Raw genomic sequence first — 26,261 nt, 5'->3', positions numbered from 1 at the left:
TCACCACCAAAGTTAATGAATGAACATCAACAAGGAAATTCCTTGTTTCCTCCAACTTCGGCTTTAGAATGCTCTTAAAATTCTCATTAGTCCTTTTGTGCCTTTGATGCTATATTTAATAAAAATCTCTAACCCATTTTTGTGAAGCTCCCCCACCAAATCAATGTGTAAGTACCACAAAGAAAATAAACTCCCCCTCTCCTCTCCTGGGGCTCCCAAAGGCCATTCTGTTTTTTGTTTTTTTTTTTTTTCCTTCACGTGATTCCATGCTTAAAAGCATCATCCAACAAGCAAACAAGCATGGGAGTGAGTAAATGCTCTGGGACATCTTGATGGGACAGTGAGCTGATTTAAAAGCAAAATGACAGATCTGTGATCAATGACAAAACATGGTGGAGAATGCTGTTAGAACAAGCATGCACCCCCAGCTGTGCTCTGCACAACACGGTAAGAAACAGAAATTAGTGGAAATGACTGGATCATGCAATTATTGGGGAAGAAGCTGCCGAGAAGAATAAAAAAGTGTGAATACCTGTGTAGGTCATAGCTTCCTCCATCTTTATTTCCTGATATAGGAAAATACAAGAGTAATTTCTGTTAGCTTTAGAACTTATAAAACCATTCACTATATAGTTTTCCATGCACAACATCTAAATCCTAGAAAGAAACACATGGTGTTAAATACAGACAGTGTTAAAGCCCAACAGAGATTTCCTATTAGGTTCAAAATGAGGATTGAAAGCTATAAATGAAAAGATTTAAGATAAAAAAGAGTTCATATGAAAAAAATAGGTGGGTGTTAAAGGGAGGAGAGCCCACTTAAAAGCAGTGGGCAAGGTACTTTCAGAAGTCCATGTAATTCTCAGGAAAAGTTAAATTTTGGATATTTTTAGACAAAACATTGGAAGAAAAAAAACGGGCTAATAATCATCTCCCGTAGGAACAGTCTGGAAGGTGGAGAGGACGGCTTGAAGTGAAACAGTGTAACTGGCTCCACCCAGTGTGTCATTTCACCATTAAGGGACTCTATCAGATTTCACTAAGTAGAGTCGTTATGTCACCACCAATAAAAGTCCTGTGTTCTTTTGGGGAGAAATATCTGGGTATAGTATTTCTAGTGCCTCTAATGGTTGGTTAAGATTCCTAGTCTTTGCAGGCTCTTTCCTTCCTTTCTTTCTTTCTTTTCTTTCTTTCTTTCCTTTCTTCCTTTCTTCCTTTCTCCCTCCCTTCCTTCCTTCCTTCCTTCCTTCCTTCCTTTCTTTCTTTCTTTCTTTCTTTCTTTCTTTCTTTCTTTCTTTCTTTCTTTCTTTCTTTCTTTCTTTTTCTTTCTTTCTTTTCTTTCTTTCTTTCTCTCTTTTTTTTTTTTGGTAAGATTTGAGGAAATGGTCAACAGATAAGCAGGATATTTGAAAAGATTTGAGCTCAGTGGGGTCAGTGACCAAAAGACCTATTTTGTAAGTCCAGTCTGCTCTTGACTGACAACTGATTCCACTAAGTGTTAACTGAGAGGTGTTGATTGAGAACTGAGGATTTATATTTTCTTAGGGGACTCCCAGAACTCAAAAGCCTTTGTGACCCTACAGTGGCAGAGATGACAGGTGGTGCTGTTGATCATTCTGGGATGGGAATCCTTACCCCCTTCAAGGCATGTGACCCAGAAAGGTGCCCATTTTACTGCTGATGACACTGGCTCTGCACCAGACCCACAGAGAAAACCCAGCGGCACCACAAAAAGTTCCTGCAAACTGCACCCAAATGCCTGTAAGTTCAGCTCTTCACCCTTCTGGAGCCGGCATGCCATGCCAAGGTCCATGCCCTTGCCGGTTTTAGGTCTTTCTCCTTCCTTGCATGGAGAGCTGGTATTTACATTTCTGCAGAAATCATGAGGAGGAAATGAGTATTTTCAGCAACCAAGAAAGAGCTGGGGTGGACACTGAAAAGAACTGCATCTCCATGAAACAAAGGAGAAATAAGCCAGTTTAACACACAGAGCAGGAAAGGAACATCTGGCTGATTCCATTCAGACCCTCTTATATTTTTAGATCCCAAGTTAATGAACTGCTCCAATATCTCTAGTTTCAGATGAAAAATACTGGCAAAAGAAATTTAATTCAGTGTCATAGGCAGGCATCCAACTGGGGCAACTCCAAACTGGGATAGCAGAAATAGAGCATTGTGCCTTTCCATCAAAGTTCTCTTAAAAAAAGAGAATATCCTGGTTTACTTAGAGTATATCTTCAGACTGTTGACGGCAATAATAAACAAATCCCCAATGCTTTCATCTCATATTCCAACAGATGCTTCTATCAGGAATCAAAGTTTACTAATCGAATAGACCTGTGGGAGATATTGGAAGGAAATGCTCACCAAATCTTTTGGTGGATTAAGTTTTTCATTAGTACACCCAGAGCTAAACTTAGAGATCAAATTGTATTTAGAATTGCCTGGAAAGTGTCTCCTCTAAATATCTTGAACTATATGTTTCTGTGCAATTAAATGTTTCCAAGGCAGAAAGCTTAGTAACACAAAGAATTTTCCAGGTAAAATAGAAAAAATACTATTTTTTTCCTTACCAATATCAAGATTCTTAGGTCTTGGGTTGCACTGCTTATATCCTTGACAGCTTCTGAGCTCCATTAGTTGTACGTGTAGCTGATTCAAAATGCCTCGTTCTACCGTGTGCACTGTATTTGTGAGCTGTGAATGGAGACAGGACAATCTATTTAAGCTTATGTCTGGTTATCCTATTTTCAACAACCTTCATAAAATGAACATATATTGTCTTACCTGATAAGGATCTGTATTCATATCAAAATACTCCAAAAAGCCAGTAGCAAACTCACAGAAAAGAAAATTATGCGTCTCATTAACTGTACGCAAACACCAGTAGGTGTTATTGTTAGAACTCGTGCAAGCACAGAAAGATCCCACTGTTGGGTAAAAAAGAAAAACACAACAAAACAAAAAGAGTGAAAAACCTTAGGCAGAGGCAGGCTTGCCATTCCAGTGTTCCCTTATCTTTACACTTTAAAGTTCACAATTTCTTTCTTATAAATACTGTGGTTTCATGTTAAGAATAATAATACCTTCCCCCCCATGTAAATTTGCTGTGCAAATGGGGAAAAAGATAGTGATCTCTTATAGGCTGAAGACTAAAGTAAAATTTCAGGCATATTAGTTTATCCTCCCCTTAGCTCTGTTATGCAGTGGCTTCCAAAGAGGGGTGAGTGAGGGAAGTATGAGAAGAAAAATATCAGAATTTCTATTTATTCTCTTTTTGTAAAAGATAAATGGTTATTTAATAAAGATTTGGAACTAGTACCCTCGCTTGTTCTATATGGCAGATGGCCACGTGTCACCAATGAAGCATATAAAGATGGGATTTTGCAACAAAGAAGAGTTTAGAGAAGCCTTGAGCCCAGCCTGGAGGATTTGGAATGGTCTCTGCAACACTCTAGCCTGAGCTAGGCTGTGACCACAAACATCTTTTATACTACATAGCCCCCTGGTCAACTTGTAGAAGGTATGCAGAAGAGATGTCCCATTTATAATCAACTCACCCACAATTCTGTTTACAAAAGGGCACATGTTCTAAATTTGCTGACCTTTCTTGAATTTCAGAAATGTGCTACCTAACAAATATTTTTTTTAAGAGATAAGGTCTCTCTCTGTTATCCAGGCTGGACTAGAACTCCTGGGCTCAAGTGATCCTCAGCTTCCCAAGTAGCTGGGACTACAGGCATGCGCCACTGTGTCTGGCCCAGCAAAAAAATTTTTTAAAACAACTATTAGGTTGGTGCAAATGTAATTATGGTTTTTGCATTGTTGAAATTTGCTGTTTGATATTGGAATGCATTCTTAAATAAATGTGGTTGTATTAATCATTTTAATGGGCATTTCTTGCTTTCTTTTTTTTTTTGCTGATAACATATTACTTGCTCTTTATATTTATTTTAGACTATGGAAATGGTGTTAGACAAAAACTAAATTCCAGTGATTTTCTTATTCGAGTTCAAAATGGATCGTAAAGCAGTGGAGACAACTTGCAACATTAACAAAGCATTTGGCCCAGGAACTGCTAACGAATGTACAGTGGAGTGGTGGTTCAACAAGTTTTGCAAAGGACATGAAAGCCTTGAAGATGAGGAGCATAGTGGTGGACCACTGGAAGCTGACAAGGACCTTGAGAGCAATCATCGAAGCTGATCCTCTTACAGCTACATGAGAAATTGTGGAAGAACTCAACGTCGACCCTTCTATGGTCATTCGGCATTTGAAGCCAATCAGAAAGGTGAAGAAGCTTGATAAGTGGGTGCCTTATGAGCTGAGGGGAAAATAAAAAATATCATCGTTTTGAAGTGTTGTCTTCTCTCATTCTATGCAACAACAACGAATCGTTTCTCAATCAGACCGTGACGTGCGATGAACAGCTCAGTGGCTGGACCAAGAAGAAGCTCCAAAGCACTTCCCAAAGTCAAATTCACACCAAAAAAGGTCATGGTCACTGTTGGGTGGTCTGCTGCTGGTCTGATCCACTATAGCTTTCTGAATCCTGGCCAAACCAGTACATCTGAGAAGTATGTTCAGCAAATCAATGAGATGCATCAAAAACTGCAATGTCTGCAGCCAGCATTGGTCAACAGAAAGGGCCTAATTCTTCTCCACGACAATGCCTGACTGAATGTCGCACAACCAATGTTTCAAAAGTTGAACGAATTGGGCTACGAAGTTTTGCCTTATCTGCCATATTCACCTGACCTCTTGCCAACCAACTACCACTTCTTCAAGCATCTTGACAACTTTTTGTGGGGAAAACGCTTCCACAAGCAAAAGAACGTAGAAAATGCTTTCCAAGAGTTCATTGAATCCTGAAGCATGAATTTTTATGCTACAGGAATAAACGAACTTATTTCTTATGGCAAAAATGTGTTATGTGTAATGGTTCCTATTTTGATTGATAAAGATGTGTTTGAGCCCAGATATGAGTCCGAAACTGCAATTACTTTTGCACCAACCTAATAGGATAGGTACACGTAATGAGCATTCGTTGTGCACTATGTACTTTGCATGTACTATAACTCATTTAATCCTCAAAGCCACTTCTTGAGACAGAGGTTATTATTATCATCCTCATTTTAACAGATGGAAAAACCCTAGGCACAGAGACGTTAAGTAATTTGTCCAAGGTCACACGGCTGACAACTTGTAGCACTGGGATTTGGCTACAGAGTTTACATTTTTTTTTTTATTTTGAGACAGTGTCTTGCTCTGTTGCTCAAGCTGGAGTGCAGTGGCATGATTAAGGGTCACTGCAGCTTTGACCTCCCAGGCTCAAGCGATCCTGTCACCTCAGCCTCCTGTGTTGCTGGGGCTACAGGTATGCACCATCACACCTGGTTAGTATTTTACTTTTTGTAGAGATGGGTCTTGGCATGTTGCCTAGGCTGGTCTTGAACTCCTACACTCAAGCGATCTGCCTACCTCGGTCTCTCAAAGTGTTGGGCTCACAGGCATGAACCACCACTCCCGGCCAAGAGTTTACTCTTAATTACTAGACTCTGCTGTCCTTTGCAGTATCAGGCACACTAAATCTGTCCCCTTAGGCTAAAAGAGATGTTTTAAACAATGAATGAGAAATGATTTTTAAAAATTATTTCAATAGACTATTTTTTAGAGCAATTTTGAGTGAAAAGTACAGAGCATTCTCATATAACCCCAGTCCCCACAGATACATAACTTCTCCCACCATAGACATCTCTCACCAGGGTAGCACACTTGTTACCATCAATGAGCCTATATTGACACATCATTGCTACTCAAAGTTCATAGTTTACACTTGGGTTCACTCTTGGTGTTGTGCATCCTGTGGGTTTGGACAATGCATGATGACATTTATCTGCCATTGTTGTATCACACAGAGTAGTTTCACTGCTCTAAAAATGCTGTGTTCTGCCTATTCACCCCTCTCTCTCTCCAGGAATGATTTTTTTTAAGTTGGTTAGCTAATTTAAATATTTTTACACAGCCGGGTGCAGTGGCTCACGCCTGTAATCCCAGCACTTTGAGATGTTGTGGTGGGCGGATCATCTGAGGTCAGGATGGCCAACATGGCGAAACCCCATCTTTACTAAAAATACAAAAATTAGCCGGGCGTGGTGGCGGGCGCCTGTAATCCCAGCTACTTGGGAGACTGAGGCAGGAGAATTGCTTGAACTCGGGAGACGGAGATTGCAGCGAGCCGAGATGACGCCACTGCACTCTGGGAGAGCAATGCAGCCTGGGAGACAAGAGCGAAACTCCGTCTCAAAAAGAAAAACAAAATTTTTTTTACACATTATGTTCTCCAACTTAAAACTTGTATTCTCTCTCTCTCTCTTTTTTCTTTTTTCTTTTTTGTCCTTTGAGACAGGGTCTCACTCTGTCACCCAGTGGCATGATCTGCAGCCTCCTCCACCAGGGCTCAAGTGACCCTCTCGCCTCAGCCTCCCAAGTAGCTAGGACTACAAGCAAGCCTGGCTGATTTTCGTATTTTTTTTGTAGAGATAGGGTTTCACCATGTTGCCCAGGCTGGTCTTGAACTCCTGGGCTCAAGCAATCCACCTGCCTCAGCTTCCCAAAGTGCTGGGATTACAGGTGTGAGCCACCGTGCCCAGCCAACTTTTACACTCTTAAACTTTTCATATCCTTTCTGATCTTTTATTTAATGCAAATAGTCTTTGTAATAGACATGTACCTTTTAAATAAAATGGTACCTCATTTATAATAACTTATGACAATAATTCTAGGAATGTCACCTAATAAAAACTATCTATTCTAGAGAACTTCTAAATTATATTAAAACATTAAAAAGCCTTAATACTTGAGATTTGATATCAACAAATCAGATAACAAACTACATATGCTCATTTCAAAGAAAGACCTAAAGCTTATAGGAGATGACCTGAAGGAGTAGCTGTGGGGAAAAAATCCTAAACTGAATTGAATGAACCAGATTAGATCAAATACAGGCAAAGAAAAGATAATATCTTAAAAATGGATGATTGAAAATGCTTTCATCATTGTATAATTTTTCATTAAAAAATCTCTAAATATGTTATTTATAACATATTGTTTATATGTGAACATTTATCTCACATCTACATACATTAAAAACCATGGAATCCAAATTTTCTAATCTGTGTAGAAATCTTCCAAATTAACAGTTTAAAAGGGGTTTAAACTTGTTTTATGAAATATACAAATACAATACCTTTGTATTTGCAAGAATAATTGATCAATCTCAGGGAGAATAGACATTTAATAATAGTGTAATTTCAGTAGAGATGACTGCTTAGTTAATGGTGGCATTAAAAATTGCCTAACGTAGATGACGGAATAATGGGTGCAGCAAACCACCATGGCATGTGCATTCCTATGTAACAAAACTGCACGTTCTGCACATGGACCCCAGAATTTAAAATATAATAAAAATAAAAATAATAAAATAAATAAATAAATGAATGTCCTGGCCAGGCGCGGTGGCTCACACCTGTAAGCCAGCACTTTGGGAGGCCGAGGCGGGTGGATCACCTGAGGTCACTCAGGTGAGGTCAGCCTGGCCAACAGGGTGAAACCCCGTCTCTACTAAAAATACAAAAGAATTAGCCGGGCGTGGTGGTGGCTGCCTGTAATCCCAGCTACTCGAGAGGCTGAGGCAAGAGAATCACTTGAATCCAAGAGACAGAGGTTGCACTGAGCTAAGAATGCATCATTGCACTCCAGCCTGGGCAACAAGAGCGAAACTCTGTCTTAACAAAAAAAAAAAAAGAAAAAAAGGAATGTCCTGATTGACTCAGCATGACGTGAAGCACATCTATGGAACCAGAAAATCTTTCTGAGTCACCTTTCATGTGAAAGTAATTAAGATTCCACATCAAACATAAACTGAATGTCTCACTGCATTGTGAAGTGGGACACTGAGATTTGTTTTCCTTAAGCATTCTTTAATAAGTGAGAACAAAATGTTTTGGGACCTCCAAAGAATATGAAAACTATTTTTAAAAACTATTTTTTAATTTTTATCTCAAACTTTAAATTTCTATTTTCTTTTTATTTCTTTTCTTTCTTTTTTTTTTCTTCTGAGATAGGGTCTCACTCTGTCACCCAGGCTGGAGTACAATCATGGCTCACTGCAGCCTTCACCTCCCACACTCAGGTGATCCTCCCACCTCAGCCTCCTGAGTAGCTGGGACTACAGGCGGGCACCACCAAGCCTGGCTAATTTTTGTATTTTTTGTAGAGACAGGATTTCACCATGTTGCTCAGGCCGGTCTTGAACTCCTGGGTTCAACTGATCCTCTGACCTTGACCTCCCAAAGTGCTGGGATTACAGACATGAATCTCTGTGCATGGACTGTTTATTTTGTATATTTTCATAATACACAGGCATGTTTGTATAGTAGTGTAATTAAATATAGATGGTGTGTTTATTTTAAAAATTGATATGGGTACATAATAAAAAAATGTTTAGAGACCATTGCATTGGAGGATCTTGTGCCTGGATGGATTTGACTTTTCTTCTTTTTTTCATGTTATTGAGTATTACTATGTCAAGTGCTTAAGTTGACATAGCAAATATGAAGAATAGAGCAATAATATTATTAAAATATGTAATAGAATGGATAAAAATATTAAAGCATAGCACACATAGTATTACTTTTTGAAATTTTTACTTTAGTATATATATTACATATACACACAGATACACATATATACTTGTGTATGTGTGCATACGTGTATAGGATCCTGATATAAGGTGCATTTTTTACTGTGGTTTTTTGGGAAAAAATTCTGGAAGCCATTGCCCTAGAATATCAGAGCACCAAGCATACATTGTGTATCAGAAGGAGCATCAAATTTGATATTGAATGGGATCAGTTCCTAATTCGCTCCTGTGTATAACAGCAGAGTGATGGCAGGCACGTTCCTCACTCACCAGCACAGCGACACCCAGCGGCAGGCACTCAAAGCTTTGTTAAATTGATATGAGTTGATATGATCTGGACAGAGTGGCTTGCTTGTTTGTTTATTTATTCACCTAATATTAACTAAGCAATTCCTTTGGGTCAGGAATACAGTCTCACACAGACATGGTTTCTTATCTTGAGAAACTTACAGTCTAGTGGAAAGGACAACAGTCCAGCAAAAACAAAAGTAAAAAACCCCTATGATTATAAATGTAATACGCCCTGTGGGGGAAAAGCAGAGCTTGCTGATAGAGCGTATCAAAGGGTGGACCCTAATCTGAGGCACAGGGAGGGTGTCCACAAGCAGTGACACCGCAATTGAGGTCTGAAGGGTGAGTAGTGTTTGCTGGGCACGGGGCTGTGGGCAAGAGCCTTCCAGGGAGGGGAAACAAGTGCAAAGGTCCCATGGCAAGAGGGAGATTGAGATGTGTGAGGAATAAAGAGAAGCTGAGTGGCGGAAGCAGGCAAGAGCAGAGGCAATGGTCCCAGTGTAGGACTGGATAGGAGTATGTGGGGTTTTGTTGGATATGTTAAGGATTTTGCTGTATTTTATTTTATTTTTGAGACACGGTCACGTTCTATTGCCCAGGCTGGAGTGTGATGGCACGATCACAGCTCACTGCAGCTTCAGCCTTCTGGGGTCAGGTGAAGGGATTCTGCTCTTTAGCTTAAGAAAAGCAGGTGTCATTAAAAGATCACCCTAGCTCCTCTGAGCAGGATGGACTGGTGAGGACCAGAGGGGAGCCTGGGAGGCCACAGAGGAGGCCTGACAGTGGCTGAGGTAAGAAATGGTGGTGGCTTGAGCAGGATGGCCTCAACTCAGATGGTGAAAAGCAGAGAGAGGTATGAAGGGCCTCCTTCTGCCATAAGCAACTATAATCTTGTGTTTTGCGATGGTTCAGCTTTCAAGGAGCTTCCGGTCCTGGATACACCAAAGGCGTGACTTCCTCAGGACCTCTACTTGCCCTGTTCCCTCTGCCTGGAACACACTCCCTCCCACGGGGATCACTTCTCTTCATCCTTTAGGTTTCAGCCTGAATTTCACCTCAAAGGCCTGTCTTCCCCACACTCTCTGAAAGGGTCCCATTTAAAAACGTTGATCACTGTTTCCTTCTTAGCACTACTACAACTCATGATTATTCTATTTCATTTACTTTCCTTTTTTTTCTACCTGTACCCCATTAAAATATATTATGAGCACAGAAAATAAAGTGTCTTGCTAAATATTGTGTTCCCAGTTACTGTCCCAAGCGATTTGAATAACCCTCAGGGATTCCCACACCACAGTTTCAGAAACTATATTAAAAGTTAAATGCTGTGACTTTAAGAGCTCATTCAGCCTTGATGTGATTTTAAACAGAAATGCAAACATGGATGCTGAAATCAAGAAACATCAAAATGGAAAGGGAAAACATAAAGTCTCCTGGACAAGCCCTAGATCCCCCTAAGAATGGTCTGTCAATTCTTTGGAGTCTCCAAATCCCAGTTTGAGAAACAATAGCCCAAGTGGTCTCTAGTGAGCTTCTCAGTTAGAAGATTCTGTGGTTCATCTACTCTGTAGGCTGGTAAGCTTCAATCAGAGGATGTATTGTAAAAATGTAGGGTATTAGGGTATTACTTCTATATGGCCTCAGTGAATAATGTGCACAGGCCACTAAAGAAAATATAAGCACTAATTTTAAAAGTGCACAAATGTTATTATTCCATATCCTTAGCAATTCAATGTAAAACCAAATAGTTTTGTAGAGTCTCTATTATTCTACAAGTCTGGTGCTGGTACTGAAGTGGACTGGTACTGAAGTGAGAATAAGTAGAATATGGGCCCTGCACTGAAGAAGCTTTTACTATTCTTTTACTTCCCTTTATTACACTTATGTACTTGAAATAAAGCAGAACCAAAATCTATTTGGGACAAAATTTTTCATCCATTTATGGGACATTCATCCATTGCATGATTTAGCTGTAGAACAGTCCTACTGGGTAAAAACTGTGCCAGGTGCTGGCTATTATGTGAAACAACATCATCAGGAGGAAAAACCCAGGGAGAAGTTTGGCATTACCAAACAAAGTACCAGAAAAAATTGAAAGAAAACAGTAATACTTGGCAAAATCATTTGAGTTTCCAGTATAGAGTAGAATATGATGCCTTTCTCTTGAATCTTTGTAGATTCCTGGTTTTATGCTGCTGAATTTCTGATCTAAGTTATGAGTCGCTGTCTCTGCATGGTGGCAGGAAGTGGCATTTGGAACAAGCAACTTACGGTTCCAGAATGGGGCTGTCTGCCAGTGGTTGTTGTCGTGTGTGAAGCAAGTAAGGCCAGGCAGGCTGCACTCTTCCCCCTTCCTCTGCCGTCTCTTCTCCTTCCTCTCCTTCTTCCTCCTACGATTCTCCTTGAAAAGTTGCAGCTTGCTATCGACTTCCTGAGCAGCCTCCCTGTTCCAAGAGAAGGGATTTTTTTGAGTGTTCAGAAGGCACTTTTTCAATTAAAAGTAGGCTTGTTGCTGTGAGTCTTGCATGAATATTTAGATGCTTGATAAGAGATAATGGACAACCTTCAATTTGTATAGATGGACTTAAAATAGAATCAGGAATAGTGAAGACAGGCCGGGCACAGTGGCTTGCACCTGTAATCCCAGCACTTTGGGAGGCTGAGGAGAGCGGATCACTTGAGGTCACGAGTTTGAGATCAGCTTGGCCAACATGGTGAAACCCTGTCTCTGCTAAAAATATAAAAATTAGCCGGATGTGGTGACGCATGACTGTAGTCCCAGCTACTAGGGGATGAGGCACAAGAATCTCTTGAACTCAGGAGGTGGAGATTGTAGTGAGCCAAGATTGCACCACTGCACTAAAGCCTGGGCAACAGAGTGAGACTCTGTCTAAAAAAAAAAAAAAAAAAAAAAAAAAAAAAAAAAAAAAAAAAGGAATGCTGAAGGCAAATGAATTCAGTGACAGCTTCTTGGGACTTTATTGAACCTAAGAGGACCAACATTTTTCTCTTCATGTGCATGGAAACATCGATGGAAATAAATGTCAATGTGAATGAGAGGATCCTGCTAGCCACTCTCTTTGGACAAATGGCTTATTTTTTTTGGCAGCCGAGTACCAATCAGCCATTGAGTTAAAGGTTAGTTGAACCAGATGGCTTGGCTTAAAAGGTTTAAAAAATTCTTCGACAAAGAAAAAGTTTAGATAGCCTTTATTTTTTAGAATTATTTTTTATTTTTATTTTTTATATAAAAAGCTTAAACTTTGTTGAGGTTTAAATATGAAATCTCCTGCACATGCAAATTTTGCTATTATTTAAAAACATTTATGTTTCTTCCCACTTTCACAATTCAGCACTGCTCCAGGCTACTCTATAGAACACCGACAGCACTGAGAGTCTGTAAACCTCAAGCACTCTCCACAGAAACCAGTGCATGGAGTAAAATCTAGTCACTGGTCCTATCTGCCAGGTAGGGAGCACTCACAGAATGACAGTGGAGCTCAGCATGGCTCCCCGACAAAGGATGCCAAGAGCACTGCTACAGTCCCTTGGTGAGGTGGGGCTTTGCTTTCAACTTCATGAGCTAGGTGCCCTCCTAGATGGGTCTACTTCTTCTGAAGCGGCACTGTGGGGAACACAGGGGTCCCTCCAGCCTCTTCGAAGGGCCAAGTGGACACTCACTGACTCCCAGCAAATGTGGAAAACAGAGAGTTACTTACTTGAACGGGTGAAGATGGCTCTTTATTTTCTCTTGCTTTTTTACACCTTTCTCTTTATTGTAATAGCTGCAGGTGAAAAGAGTAAAAAGTGAGCCTTCATAACCTTGCATTGGATCAAAGTGTTCATTTTATAAAAAGAAAGCAAAATAGAAAGAAGGAAGGCAGTTGCGTTGTAAGTATTTTAGCTGAATGGGATTTTTTACTTCCTGCTTAAGTTTAAGCATATTTAATTTGACTTAAATAGCTTAGGTTATCATACTCTATGACCATACATTCTATAGGTAAAAGAGAAAAATGAGCCCAGTGCTAATGCCTCTGGCTTGTGTAAAAATGAATTTGGAAAGTGGAGCATGGATGGAAACAAGCTCACCTTTGTTTACTGCAGCTGCATTCCTCAGGCTTCCTTCTCTTCAGATGTCCTCTAACTTCTCTTAAATTCTTAATTTTATCTTGCAGAGCTTCAATCTGGAAAACATGTTTTCAAGCAATTACATGTTAAGATCAGGATTTTCTTTACAAAGTACTTTTCTTTTCACCTTGTTTTCTCTGTTTTGTAATAACAGCTATTCATCTGAGATGATACTTAACATAGAAACAAACTGGGCATAAAATATGTCTATATAGACTCTATATTCCAACCCATGTGTTACAGATAAACAGTAGCAGATTCCTTTTTTATAATGGAATCATTTTCTTACAGAGATTTCAAAAGGCCATGGAGTCAGTTCCCAGTCTCTTCTCACACTCTATATTGTTTTCAGTAGGACTATCCTTAAATCACTGGAGAAAGACAAATAACTTTGTTTTGTATTTTTCACATAATTATAGATGATGTGTAGCCATGGTATGTCCCACCAGGCACTGCAGGGCTGGCAGGCTGAATGTGAGTCTGGAATATATCTGACAGTCACACAGCCACGGCTAACCTCTTTGTCAATGTATGCCTTATGGTCCTTCCACGCTCTGGCTGAGTGGTACAGTTCTCTCTCACAATGGATCGTGTCATTGGGAAGAATAAAACACCTGCAAAACAAACCAAAACCATGTCAAATGGGTTTATATTCTAACAGTAGAAAACACTCAAGATCGCAAAGAGAACTTTTAATCCTCAAAATCCTTAATGTTGACACACGCAGTAACTGTTGAGCTGATCCAAGACCAGCATCAATGGGAATATGTTCTAGCCACCAGTGAGGACAAAATGTCACATGGGTGGATGGTGTCACAACTCTGTGACTAAGATCATCCCTACGACCACTTTTCAAGGCAGTTCTGAATACTCACAACCCCATGAACAGGATACCACCAAAAAACTCAAGTTCAACTGACATAGAACAAAAGGGACGACCTTTCACATCACAATGCAAATGGCTTGTTTGAAGAAAAGCAGATTCAGAAGGGGAGTATTAATTCCACTCATTTTGTTAAAAAGAGAGTGCCCTAAGTACCCCACTGAGTTTTGAAGTAAAGATACAGCCCCAGGGATAGACAGCAGGTGGGATGTGGGGTTAATCAATAATGTAAGAGAAATGCATTCTGGTCTAAACCCCTTAGTATGTAACTGTACCAGCTTCAGGCACTAGGAGGCCAGAACCTCACAGATAAAAATCCTGGCAGAGCGCACAGTGCCCCATCTCCCCAAAGTGATACAATTAGGGAGAAAACAAAGATCTTGCTAATAAATTCAGAAAGAAAACATTTCCTAATCATGAGAGTAAGTAGACTTTGGAACGAGCCAATGAACAAAGTGAGTTCATTAAACCTATGAGGGAATCATCTCCCTTCCCCGTCTCCATGACTTCCAAGGCCCTCTCTGTGATCTGGACTGGTTAGATATTTGTATGTCTTACATCCATTCGTAACCTACATCGTCTTTCTGGAAGTGTCTCTGGGACTCACTGCCCTCCCTTGGACTGTGTTTCATTTCTGAGGCTGTGACCACACAACTGCTCCAAGTGACAGTGATCGTGCAACATGGAAGAACTTCCAGCCTCTGAAATTGTTTCCATTTGTTTTCTAGATGCCTGCAAAGGTAACTGCCTAGGCTCATGAACTCCATGCCTGCTAAGTCAAGATGTGATGGAATTACTCTGGCTGGATTCCTAGCCGATCAGTCTTAATGTGAAATCAAACCCAAAGCACGCGTCGAAGCCTATGATTGTGTGGACTCATTGTTTCTTTAACCCTCAGTTGCTACATAGGCCAGCCCTCAGGCACCGTATTGCCAAGTGATACTGCTTTTTTGCCAAGTGCAAAATGGTGATAATATAGTGTGTTGTGGTGGTAATTCTGAACTCAACCCTAGTCAACAAATAAAGTCTTCTTACTTGTGTGTCACTCGGACAGTGGTAGGTGGGCCCACGGCGTTGCTGCTATCTGCCAGCATCCTGCCCCTGTTGCCACCACTGGAAGCCTGGAGATCTCTTGGTCCCTTGTGGCCTTCATCATGACGCTTAGCAATGTTTCTTGGTTGCAACACCTGTAATTCTTCTTCTTCCAGATTTATGTCATATATTTCGCCTTCAAATTCGACGGACAAAGAACGTGTCTGCCGAGTATGGACAAATCTGGGCTTGTACTCTAGAAGTAAGGGAAGATACATTACTATGGACATCCTGATACAGCTTACAAGGGAAGAAAGTGATCACCTGGTCCAGGAAGGATCCTGGAGAGGAGAAAGCAGTCCATGCTCCATTGCTGAGCGGCATGGTGGTGCCTGCAATTCACGGTAGCAGAGGTTGGATTCTTGTCCTGGCAGTGCCAATGCCTGGCAGTGTGATGGATGACATACTTCTCTGGGCCTCCAGCCCTTCATCTGTCAAGTGAGGGGTTGGTCCAGGTGATTTCTAGGATCCTTTCTACTCGTGGCAGGCTGTGAACTTCTACATTTGGTTTTCAATGTGAACTGCTCAGGCTATTTTTTTGGATAAAACCATATTCCCAGTTATGGTATTAATAATAATGGCTATCATTTATTGAGCTTTTGCTATGTATTATATACTTCCTATTTATCTCTAATCCAGAGTCTTGAAAGACAGGTATTATTATAAAAACCCTTACATACAAAAACATCAGATTGTCAATACAGGTTCATCCTTATTTTATGGATGAGAAAACTGAAGTATTGAATGTCACATACATTTTGCAAGCTTATGGAGCTAGGACTATAATCTCTCAGACTATGAAGCCTTACCACTACATTGGGCTGTGTTTTCAAAAAGGCAAATGCTCTGGACAACTTCTATTTGTACAAATAGTAGAGGATTACTCTAAGAAGAATTAAATTTTGCTAATGCTTTCATCAGCCAACTCACTTTTATACCTGGCAGAGGAGGGTTAAGGCAGGGGGTGGGCAGGCAGGGATGGGGAGAGGGCAGCATGCTTTCTGGTGACTATGGAACCTTTTTAAGAGCTCATGTGTACCAGATAAGAACTTCAATGTGCAAACACTGGATGCTCTTAGCTCTGTAGCAGCATATTCATCTGGCCTTATCTCACTAGCCTAACACAGAAAGAAGTGGGGCATACTGGCTGTGGAATCAGAATTATCATGCTTCTGAGACAGCTCTCAGCAGAATCCTGCAGTTTCCAGATCAGGGAGCAACCTCCGTGACAGTAGGGGGGTCAATAAGAGTGCCCTGAATTCCATCCTTGCAGAAAGGGTGAAAATCGACTCCTGTTGTCAAATACACAAGATTCCATACAGTTTGAAAGAGCTGCCCTAGACCTGTGTTTGGGCCTAATACTGAAAAATCAGTGGGCTTTATGGTCAGTGCCTGGGAAACAAGGTCGAACTTTCTGGAAGAGAAGAGGGCATACTTTCTTCTAAGCTGAGTGTTGCTAATCAGCTTCTGAAAAAGGAGCGTGCCAGGGGTCCTAGTTCCTTATTAATTTTTTTTTTTTTTGAGACAGAGTCTCACTCTGTCAACCAGGCTGGAGTGCAGTGGTGCGATCTTGGCTCACTGCCACCTCTGCATCCCAGGTTCAAGCGATTCTCCTACCTCAGAAGTAGCTGGGATTACAGGCATGTGCTACCATGCCCAGCTAATTTTTTTGAGATGAGGTTTCACCAGGTTGGTCAGGCTGGTCTCGAATCCCTGAACTCAAATGATCTGCCTGCCTTGGCCTCCCAAAGTGCTGGGATTACAGGCATGAGTCACCACGCCTGGCCTTATTGATTTTCAGAAATTTGATATCTTTGTGTGAGTTATTAGACCTGGAATTTTTCTCTCAGGGAAGAAAAAAGTCTCCCAAAGATTCTTAGCATTTTGGCTTATGGATTCCTTTAAAATTTGTTAAAAGTTGTTGACATGGAAACAAATATCCATATACACATGGAAAACACTTAACAGTTTTGGATGAAGTATCAGGGCAAATGGCCCTAAAGCCCATACTGTGGAGTCTACAATAAAAATGCCTGTTCTCAGGGCTTCCATTGTTCTAGTGTATGATTTGATTCCCAAATATTTGACATAGAATTTAATTTACTTAAGTTGCTTCTTTCCAAACCATTATAGAAAGAAATCACCATAAAATTGAGTCATTTTTCATGTTACTCCACTAGGTGGTACTAGATTCATTCTTTCGTGGAAGGTGTCAGTCTGTGGATTTTCACATTTATATAATCATAGGTTTCTCATAGCTGCCTAATCGAGGTTTTATTAAGAAGATGCTAGGAAGTGCTTTTCATACTGAATTCAACTAGTTTGTCCCTGCCAGTTAACAAGATCCAACGATTTGACGGAATTAAAAAATACATACATTGTCGTAAAACAGATATTAAAATATATGCCTTAAAAAAGTGTTTATGCTTTTCCTCTTAAAATTAAATGCATACACACTGAAACCTGTGTTTACTCTTTTTTAAAAGCAACTTAAGGCAGACAAATCAGGACATTGGCATTGCGGTAAAATAAAATGGACTTAAACCATATCCTCTACCTTTTGGAATAGCCATTTTATAAACTCTTTTATGTGTTCATATGTTTTACTTCTGGTGCTTTTACAAACCATATTTTCATTCTATGCTTAAGTGAAAATGTTTGCAAAGCAAAATGTCACATTAATCTTAACTTTCTTATTTTAAATAGAGCAACGATGTGCTTTTAGCCTGAAAACGATGCATTGATAGTATCTAAAATGTAGAAGGAGCAACCCTTTCGTCTCTCTATTGTTTATTCCCACAGACCTACGCCGCCATCGAGATGGTCACAAAAGTGTAGCTTACTTGGAGTCCCCTGGTTTCTCAAGAATTGCCGTTGACTCTTTCTTTGGCTTCTGCTGGCACGGTAACCGGACTCTCTACAACTGCACTCTTTGTCTCTGTCATGGAAGCCGCGAGCGTAGAGGTTCCGCGTGCTCTGCCGGACTGTGAGCAGGTCACTGGGTCCTTTACACTTGTGAATTCGAAGCTTGCCAGATGTATCCTCAATGCATTGCCACTGCTGCAAAAGCCAACGTGAAAGCAATTTACCAATTCTGCTCCAGGTGTTATCGATTAAGAGCCGCTCCCTTAGTTTTTTTTTTTTTTTTTTTTTTTTTCTTTTTTTAGAAGCACTGGCAATATCTTTCAGGAGAGTGAATGAAGAAAGGCAAGCTTTTAAGTGACCCTGCAATAACTCGACTCTCAGTTATTTCTTTCACTGTAGGCAAATACAGATGACAACAAAATCACTGGAAATCAAACTACCTCAATGACACTAGAGCCAAAAACTGATATATGAATCCTCAGCACGCAGACTAAACAGTCTTGAATGAAACATGTAAAAGCTGTTAGTTCACCAAGACACACAGTGCAGCTGTCAGGACTGCTTTCACCAGACCCCTCTTGCTCTGGAAAAACAAACTTGGCCGCTTTGTTCTCCGCTCCTGAATTTCTAATGTGAGCCAGGGAAGAGTGGCACATGAGGAAGACAGAGATGAGTTTAATTGGAGCCCATCGTGGGGCGAGCCGACTCTCACAGACGCCAGACATTAGCAAACTTGTCAGGCTTTCTTTTGTGTCTTTTCTTATCCTTCTAAGAACATTGTGATATGGACAGCAGACAGGAAAACACTGGGTAGAAGAAGGTAGTTTCCTGGTAAAGGCCCCACCCTCAAGCCTGGAGACCTACGGCCCTATATGGGGACAGGCATTCTTGTTTTTGTACCCCAAAAGTTGTTGATGGCCTGCCATGCCCCCTATCCTGTGCTCATATAAACCCTGAAACCCAGGCTCCAGAAGCAGACAAGGAGATGAGGAGACAAGCAGACGAATGGTGGAACAAGGTGGCAGAGAAAGACAGAAGAGGAGGAATGTCTGAACACTGAGAGGAGCTTGGCTGGGGGTGGTTGGAGAGGAGTGTGGTTGTCCAGTGGCCAAACTGGGGAAGATCATCTTCCCACTCCATCCCCGCTTCTGGCTCCCCATCCGTCCTACTGAGAGCCACCTCCAGCACTCAGTAAAATTCTGCATTCATCCTTCAAGCCCGTGCGTGACCTGATTCTTCCAGGAGCTAGGCAAGAGCTTGGAATACAGAAAGCTGTCATATTGGTGGCCTTCTGCCCCTGTCAAAAGGCAGAGGGTCCATTGAGCTGGTTAACAATCTGTCTGCAGATGGCAAGGCTAAAAGAGCATTGTAACACTGGGGCCATAGGCGCCTGACCCTAGATACTACTGCAGGGCTGGAGCCCAAAGGACGTGCCCTGGTTCCTGTACCTGCCCATCTGTGTGCTCCCCCTCTCATCAGGGGTTTGAGCAGTGGTGGTGACCGAGCAGGTGTGCCACACCCCTGTTGCACATCCTGTGAAGAGGATCAGGGAACTCTCCAGTTTCAACTGCACACTCAGCAGAGAGTGGGCATGCTTCTATGTGAGACAGAGTTCACTTCCCAACAGACACATACGGGGAGCTTGCACTGACTTTTCTAGACTGAGCTTTCTAACACGCCTGCCACAGATGCTGCAGGCTTACGTCCGAGGAAATATGACACTGCCTCCGGACTAAGTGTCCTTGCACTTACTGAATCTCAACCTGGCTGAAATAATAGCTTTTCACCCTGGGGGTCGTTTTCTGGGATCCTCCACATCTTACTTAAAGACTGAATAACTTCTTTTACATTTTATTTTCCCCCTTCTCCCTACAAAATTAATTTGGGAGGCGGGAAAAATATTTAATTTTAATTGGCCACAGTTGTCACAGAGTTAAAATATAGTGTTATCAAACTTTTGTCTTTTTTCCTTTCCGTGTAGGTCTATCAGTTGCGTACTATTATCTACTGAAACTTCTCTTTATCCTTCATTGTTTTTGTTCATATCTAAAGAGTGAGAAGCTCTTCTTTAAATGGATGCATTTCTAACCTATGGACAGTACAATACTATCTGCACTGTAAAAGTACGTTTCTTTGTGCCACGTATATTTTCAAATATATTCAAATAAATAATTATTAAATAAAAGATGTTCTTTCATGCATCATTTAAAAGATCTCATATCTCCCTCTTGTACCGGTACCATATCTGGGGTGACATCTTTGTTGCAAAGTGTCCTACTGCAAGGCAAAGTTTGGTCAAAGGTCCTAGACGGCCTTGCAGATAACTGACACTCATGTACAAAATGACATGCAGTTATTCACAATGAACCAAGATGCAGAGCCATGATTTGTTTTCTCCTAAGGGACTTGTATGTCTTCAATACATGTTGAATTATCAGAGCTGCTTTTTGGCTTCTACTATATAATCCCCAAATCCTAGAGATACAGGGCTTCTTCTATGATTTTGCTTTAGCCCTTTATACTCTTAGTACTCCTGAATTTGGTTGTTTCAAGCCATATCAGGGTACAACCTTTTTTTGTGGATTGGCTAGAATGTCTTGAATGTTTAACATCTTCATCCAGAGAAGCAGGAGCTCAAGGGACAGACAGGCAACTAATGAGTCATCCCTCAGGATCCACTGAGAATTGGGATGCCCTGCAGATACCCAAATCCATGAATGCTCAAGTCTGTGATGTAAAATATAGTATTTCTATATAACCTACATACACACTCTTGTATACTTTATCTCTACGTTAACTGTAATACCTAATATAATAAAATGCTATATAAATAGTAGTTACTCTGTATTGTTTAGGGAATAATGACAGGAAAAAAAGTTTATGCAGGTTCATTATGGACGAAATCATCTTTTCTTTTTCGATTCTTTCAATCTGCAGTTGGTTGAACCCACAGATGTAGAACCCATGGATACAGAGGGCGGATTTTACTTACAAAGCCGCAAAAAGGCAACACAAACAAGAACAGCCTAAGGACTAAGTTAGAGATGATTTAACTTAAAAACTGTGAAGTCAACTTAATTAAACACAGGAAGTTAGATCAGATGAGTGGTTCTCAAATTTGGCTGGACATTGGGACTTTCAGAAGCTCCCCAGATGATTCTAATGTGCCGTTGGAGTTTAGGCCACTGCTTTACATTAGCAACTGCTTACTGGACAGTTTTGCAGCTGGACTCCATGGGGAAGGCAGGAGCGATATATTTGAGTCTAAGTAGCTCAGATGCATAGGTCTTTGAGAGGGATGCATGTAATTGGTGGGAGTGGCGTGTGCAAAGGAAGCTGTGTCTAGAAATGTACTGATGTAAGCAGGTCAGAAAATGACTCCAGTTGGATGAATGAATACTATCAGTGCACCTATGCTTTCAGGACTATGTGCTTTATTTGAGTGAAACCAGTTATCCTTGTGCTCTCTCCACAGTTAGTTGATAAGTGACAGAATTTTGACTTAGCTGAAAACTGCATGTGGCCTGTTCCATGATTCTGCCTTTTAATGCGGACATCAATGGTCTCCACGCCTGGGTTTGTGGCACTCACAGACCCAATTATAGCATTCATGGCTATCCAATTAGCTTGAGGATGTGCCATGAAATGATCAAAAAAGTTCTCAGAGCTGGGCATGGTGGCTCAAACCTATAATCCCAGTACATCAGGAGGCCATGGCAGGTGGATTGCTTGAGTCCAGGAGTTTGAGAACAGCCTGGGCAACATGGTGAAACCCTGTCTCTACAAAAAAAAAAAAAAAAAAAAAAAAAAATATACACACACACACACACACACACACACACACACACACATGGCTAAGCATGCTGGCACATGCCTGTGGTCCCAGCAACTAGAAGGGAGGCTGAGGTGCAAGGATCACTTGAGCCCAGGGGGTCGGGGCTGCAGTGAGTTGAGACCATGCCATCATGCCACTGAACTATAGATAGCCTGGACTCAGAAACTGACAGACATCTCCATTAACATATACCTATATGCCATATAGAATTATTGCTGGGGAAAGTGTTGACAAAATAAATAACTTTTTGTAACTTCGCAAAGTTTGGGAATTAGTGGCATTTGAGTGTCTGTCTGTCTGTATATCTGTCTTAAATTCAAATGGTTTAAGGCTTATCCATCTACCTGGATGATCTCTGCCTCTAGCATTTAAAAATGAAGAGTTGACTGCTTAATGTCTAGAGAAGCAAAGTAATTGGCTAGTGAATTCACAATCCACTGCCAAGTGGAAGCATAAGAGGTGCTCCATCTTCTATCAGACAGGAAAATATGGCTAATTTTATTCTTGAGGACGGGTGCGGTGGCTCAGGCCTGTAATCCCAGCACTTTGGGAGGCCAAGGTGGGTGGATCGTCTGAAGTCAGGAGTTCAAGACTAGCCTGGCCAATGTGTCAAAACCCTCTCCCTACTAAAAATACAAAAAAAAAAAAAAAAAAAAAAAAGGCCAGGCACTGTGGCTCAAGCCTGGAATTCCAGAACTTTGGGAGGCCGAGGCAGGTGAATTGCCTGAGGACAGGAGTTCAAGACCAGCCTGGATAACATGGTGAAACCCCGTCCCTACTAAAAATACAAAAAAGTTAGCTGGGCATGGTGGTGCACGTCTGTAGTCCTAGCTACTTGGGAGGCTGAGGCAGGAGAATCGCTCGAACCTGGGAAGTGGAGGTTACCGTGAACCGAGATCATGCCACTGCACTCCAGGCTGGGTGACAGAGCAAGACTCCATCTCAAAAAACAAACAAAAAACAAACAAACAAATATTAGCCAGGTGGTGGCACATGCCTGTAGTCCCAGCTATTTGGGAGGCTGAGGCAGGAGAATGGCTTGAACCTGAGAGGCAGAGGTTGCAGTGAGCCAAGATTGAGCCACTGCACTCCAGCCTGAGTGACACAGCAAGACTCCATCTCAAAATATATATATATATATGAAAATATATATATTAATATAATATTATATATATGTATATATATTCATTCTTGAAAAATAATGGCCTAAAGTCTTTTTGTGGATCTAATTTATATCAACTTTAGTACAAATACTAATTTTTAAAGCACATGACCATAGTGAAAACTTGTGGTTTTTATAATCACAATGCATTCAAAGAATTCTGCCTATTTTGTTTGTTTTTTGCCCTGGAGGATCTGAGGGTACAAGTAGATTCCTGTAGAACACAAAGGTGTAGGCAGAAGTTTTAGTGACTTAGGCTATTTGGAATCCAAGTTGAATTTCCCATTAGCCAAATTCTTTGTTGATTTCCTACGGGATAGAGAAGAAGGGAAACGGTGTTTCCTTCCTGAAGAGTTGAATTTAACCACACTGGATGTCTGGCACTGTCCTTGGCTATGATAGTGTAGTATACAAAATCAAATATACATACATATATGCATATATATCTACACACATGCATACAAACATATATTATCCATACATACTACATATATACATGTATCTACACACATACTTGGATAAAGCAAGAGCCACAAACAAAAATGTCAATTATATCTTCTACCATGGACCCTTTGAAAAACTCATACACCCTGTTAGATAAAGTAATTAACTAGAGGCTTTGAAAATCTTCCTGCTGGCAAGCATACTAGGAATTTTAATGAAATGTAATTACCACACATTGCTACAGCCATTTTAGAACTGGATATCATGACGATTTTTACGACTGCACAATAAAACCTTGAAACAGCTGCAACTAAAGTGGTAATCTTAGAAAGTTTATAGAGGGAGGCAGAAAAAGAGAATTTTTGAAAGAATTGCTCTGAAACTCATGTGGCAAGCCATTTAAATAGTCAAAATAATGAGAAGAGATGGTTTTTGCATTGCAGGAGTTTCAGGAATCAGATGAAAGCCTGAGCTCAGGTGAGGCACCTGCTAATGGGATGTGTGGAGTCAGCCACAGACATAAGCTTTGTTCAACAAATGCCCTTGCAGAAACAGAGCTGTCATACTGTCTTGCTTTTATCTACGCTCTTGAAGTTTATCAGTATATCAGTGAATTGCCAAATCTGATTGTCTCCATCTTCACTGATGGTTCATTTCTTCTGCAAATTCTTTTCTTCAACTACATTTCAGTTCTCCTTCTGTTTGATTTATCAGTCTGTGCCAATAATTTAGCACGCAGTCATTCCACAAATGTTTCTGCATACCAATTATGGGCGAGGTGCTAGATAAAACTACTTAAATACTTTTTTAAGTTCTTATAATTTTCTTTTAGCCTTTCTAACTATGCTGGAAGTTGGAATTAAGGGCAAGGGCCATGTCTCATATTCCTGAGTCATTCCCAGAAGTTAGCTCAGCACAGAATCACTCAGTTAGGTAATTATGTGTTAGTGTTTTTGATTGATTATATCTGCCTGTATATAAATAACATCAGATGAAGAAGAGAAGGCTGGTAATTTTGGTATGAGGATACAAATAGTGTGTAGCTAGTTTGGTGGAATCAAATCTAATAAGAAATATGTCAAATGCATTTCAAACAATTTCATTCATCATCATCTTGACTACCATGATTATGATCATTTATTTAACTCTTGCTTGATTGCAGGTACTGCTCTAGAACATGCTTTATGAATTTTTCATTTAATCCTCACTACAATGCAGAGTGCTGTCACAAGTCTTTTACTGAAATAGGATTTCGTAGTAGTGAATATTACCTATATTCTGTCTTGGACTTGGAAAGGTGTTTTGTATTCATCGGTGTGGCTTAAAGGAAAAAGTCTGGATTTGCAAGCTCAAAAAGCCTGGATTTTAACACCAGCTCTATCACGTGGCTATGTAGCTCTGAGCAAGTAAGATATGCCACATTACCCTTTGCAGAGTCAGGAGCATTAGTGATAACACACGGGAAGGACTCAGTACACGGCAGGCACTCAACAAAAGCAGCTGTTATTATTATTACTATTACACGCATACACACACATGGTTTATTACTTAAAGAATGTGATCTAATGTATACTTGATAAGAGGTAGCCATTTTTAATGGAGATGAGTATTGGGTTGGGATTCAAAAACCTTAATTTTATTTTATTTTTTGCTGTTAACTCTATGGTTTTGAGCAAATTGCAGAATCTTTTTGTTTTTCTGGATTCCACATCTGATTAAACAATACTTGTTTCTCCTGGCTTCATGGATAGACATGAGAATAGATTGTTTGAGTGTTTTGAAGTTCTAAGGAAAAGATATACTGTATGAACCTACAGCAGTACTGTAATTGGTCTTTAAAAGGTTTATCCAATCCTGGGCAAGCTAATGTTTTCTGGTGGTAAAGTGTACAAAATAATTATTATTTGGTGAGGGAGACAGAAGCTTTGAGTCATCCAGATCTTGGTTTGAACTCAGGTTTGTCATTCTTCTAGCTGTGTGACTTTGGTCAAGTTATTTTCCCATCTGAGCTTCAGTCTCTTCATATCTAAAATGGGCATAATATGTATCTCACAGAACAGTTTTCCATGTAAAATACTTAGTGCAATATTAGATGACCTCTGATTGCTTTTCCTTCCTGAAGTATCCGCTAAATAATCATTATAATTTCTGCATTTTGAATTGCAAATATTTCTCAGATTGGTTAAGGATGTTGTTCTCTGTTCTTACTTATGCCTACTTGTGTCCATTTTCATGAGTAAGAAACACACAAACAAACAAAAACACCCAAAATTGGCTTCACCAAAACAATACAAAGCAAAAAAACCCCAAATCTGTAGGCATCACATTACCTGACTTCTAATTATACTACAAGCCTATAATTACCAAAGCAGCATGGTACTGGCATAAAAACAGGCACATAGAATGGAACAGAATAGAGAACCCAGAAATAAAGCCAAATACTTACCACCAACTGATCTTCGACAAAGCAAACAAAAACATAAATTGAGGTAAGGACACCCTATTCAACAAGTGGTGCTGGGAAAACTGGCAAGCCACATGTAGAAGAATGAAACTGGATTCCCATCTCTCACCTTATACAGAAATCAACTCAAGATGGATCAAAGACTTAAATCTAAGACCCAAAACTATAAACATTTGAGAAGATAACATTGGAAAAACTCTTCTAGACATTGACTTAGGCAAAGAATTCATGACTAAGACCCCAAAAGCAAATATAAAGAACCCAAAATAAATGAATGAGACCTGATTAAACTAAAAAAGCTTCTGTGCAGCAAAAGAAATAATCAGCGGGGGGGGGGCGGAGCAAGATGGCCGAATAGGAACAGCTGCAGTCTCCAACTCCCAGCGCGAAGGA

At 40.4% G+C, this 26,261-nt stretch overlaps 1 protein-coding gene across 3 annotated transcripts in view; it reads right to left on the bottom strand.

Moving 5' to 3' along the window:
* The window catches only part of SULF1 (sulfatase 1), a 196,784-nt gene that overhangs the window by 18,408 nt on the left and 152,115 nt on the right, over positions 1 to 26,261 (bottom strand). For all 3 annotated transcript variants that reach the window (XM_011940921.1, XM_011940922.1, XM_011940920.1), the window contains 9 exons: positions 17,942 to 18,158; positions 15,042 to 15,294; positions 13,641 to 13,737; positions 13,085 to 13,179; positions 12,715 to 12,780; positions 11,267 to 11,439; positions 2,788 to 2,930; positions 2,574 to 2,697; positions 533 to 566 (listed from right to left, as the gene is read on the bottom strand). In XM_011940921.1, the coding sequence (XP_011796311.1) occupies positions 533 to 566; positions 2,574 to 2,697; positions 2,788 to 2,930; positions 11,267 to 11,439; positions 12,715 to 12,780; positions 13,085 to 13,179; positions 13,641 to 13,737; positions 15,042 to 15,294; positions 17,942 to 18,158 (1,202 nt within the window). The remainder of the gene's footprint in view (positions 1 to 532; positions 567 to 2,573; positions 2,698 to 2,787; positions 2,931 to 11,266; positions 11,440 to 12,714; positions 12,781 to 13,084; positions 13,180 to 13,640; positions 13,738 to 15,041; positions 15,295 to 17,941; positions 18,159 to 26,261) is intronic.

This window comes from Colobus angolensis, unplaced genomic scaffold (genome assembly GCF_000951035.1).
Source record: "Colobus angolensis palliatus isolate OR3802 unplaced genomic scaffold, Cang.pa_1.0 Scaffold194, whole genome shotgun sequence".
NCBI lineage: Eukaryota > Metazoa > Chordata > Mammalia > Primates > Cercopithecidae > Colobus > Colobus angolensis.
The sequence above is the reverse complement of the archived record's forward strand: the minus strand, read 5'-3'. Positions and strand labels throughout refer to the sequence as shown.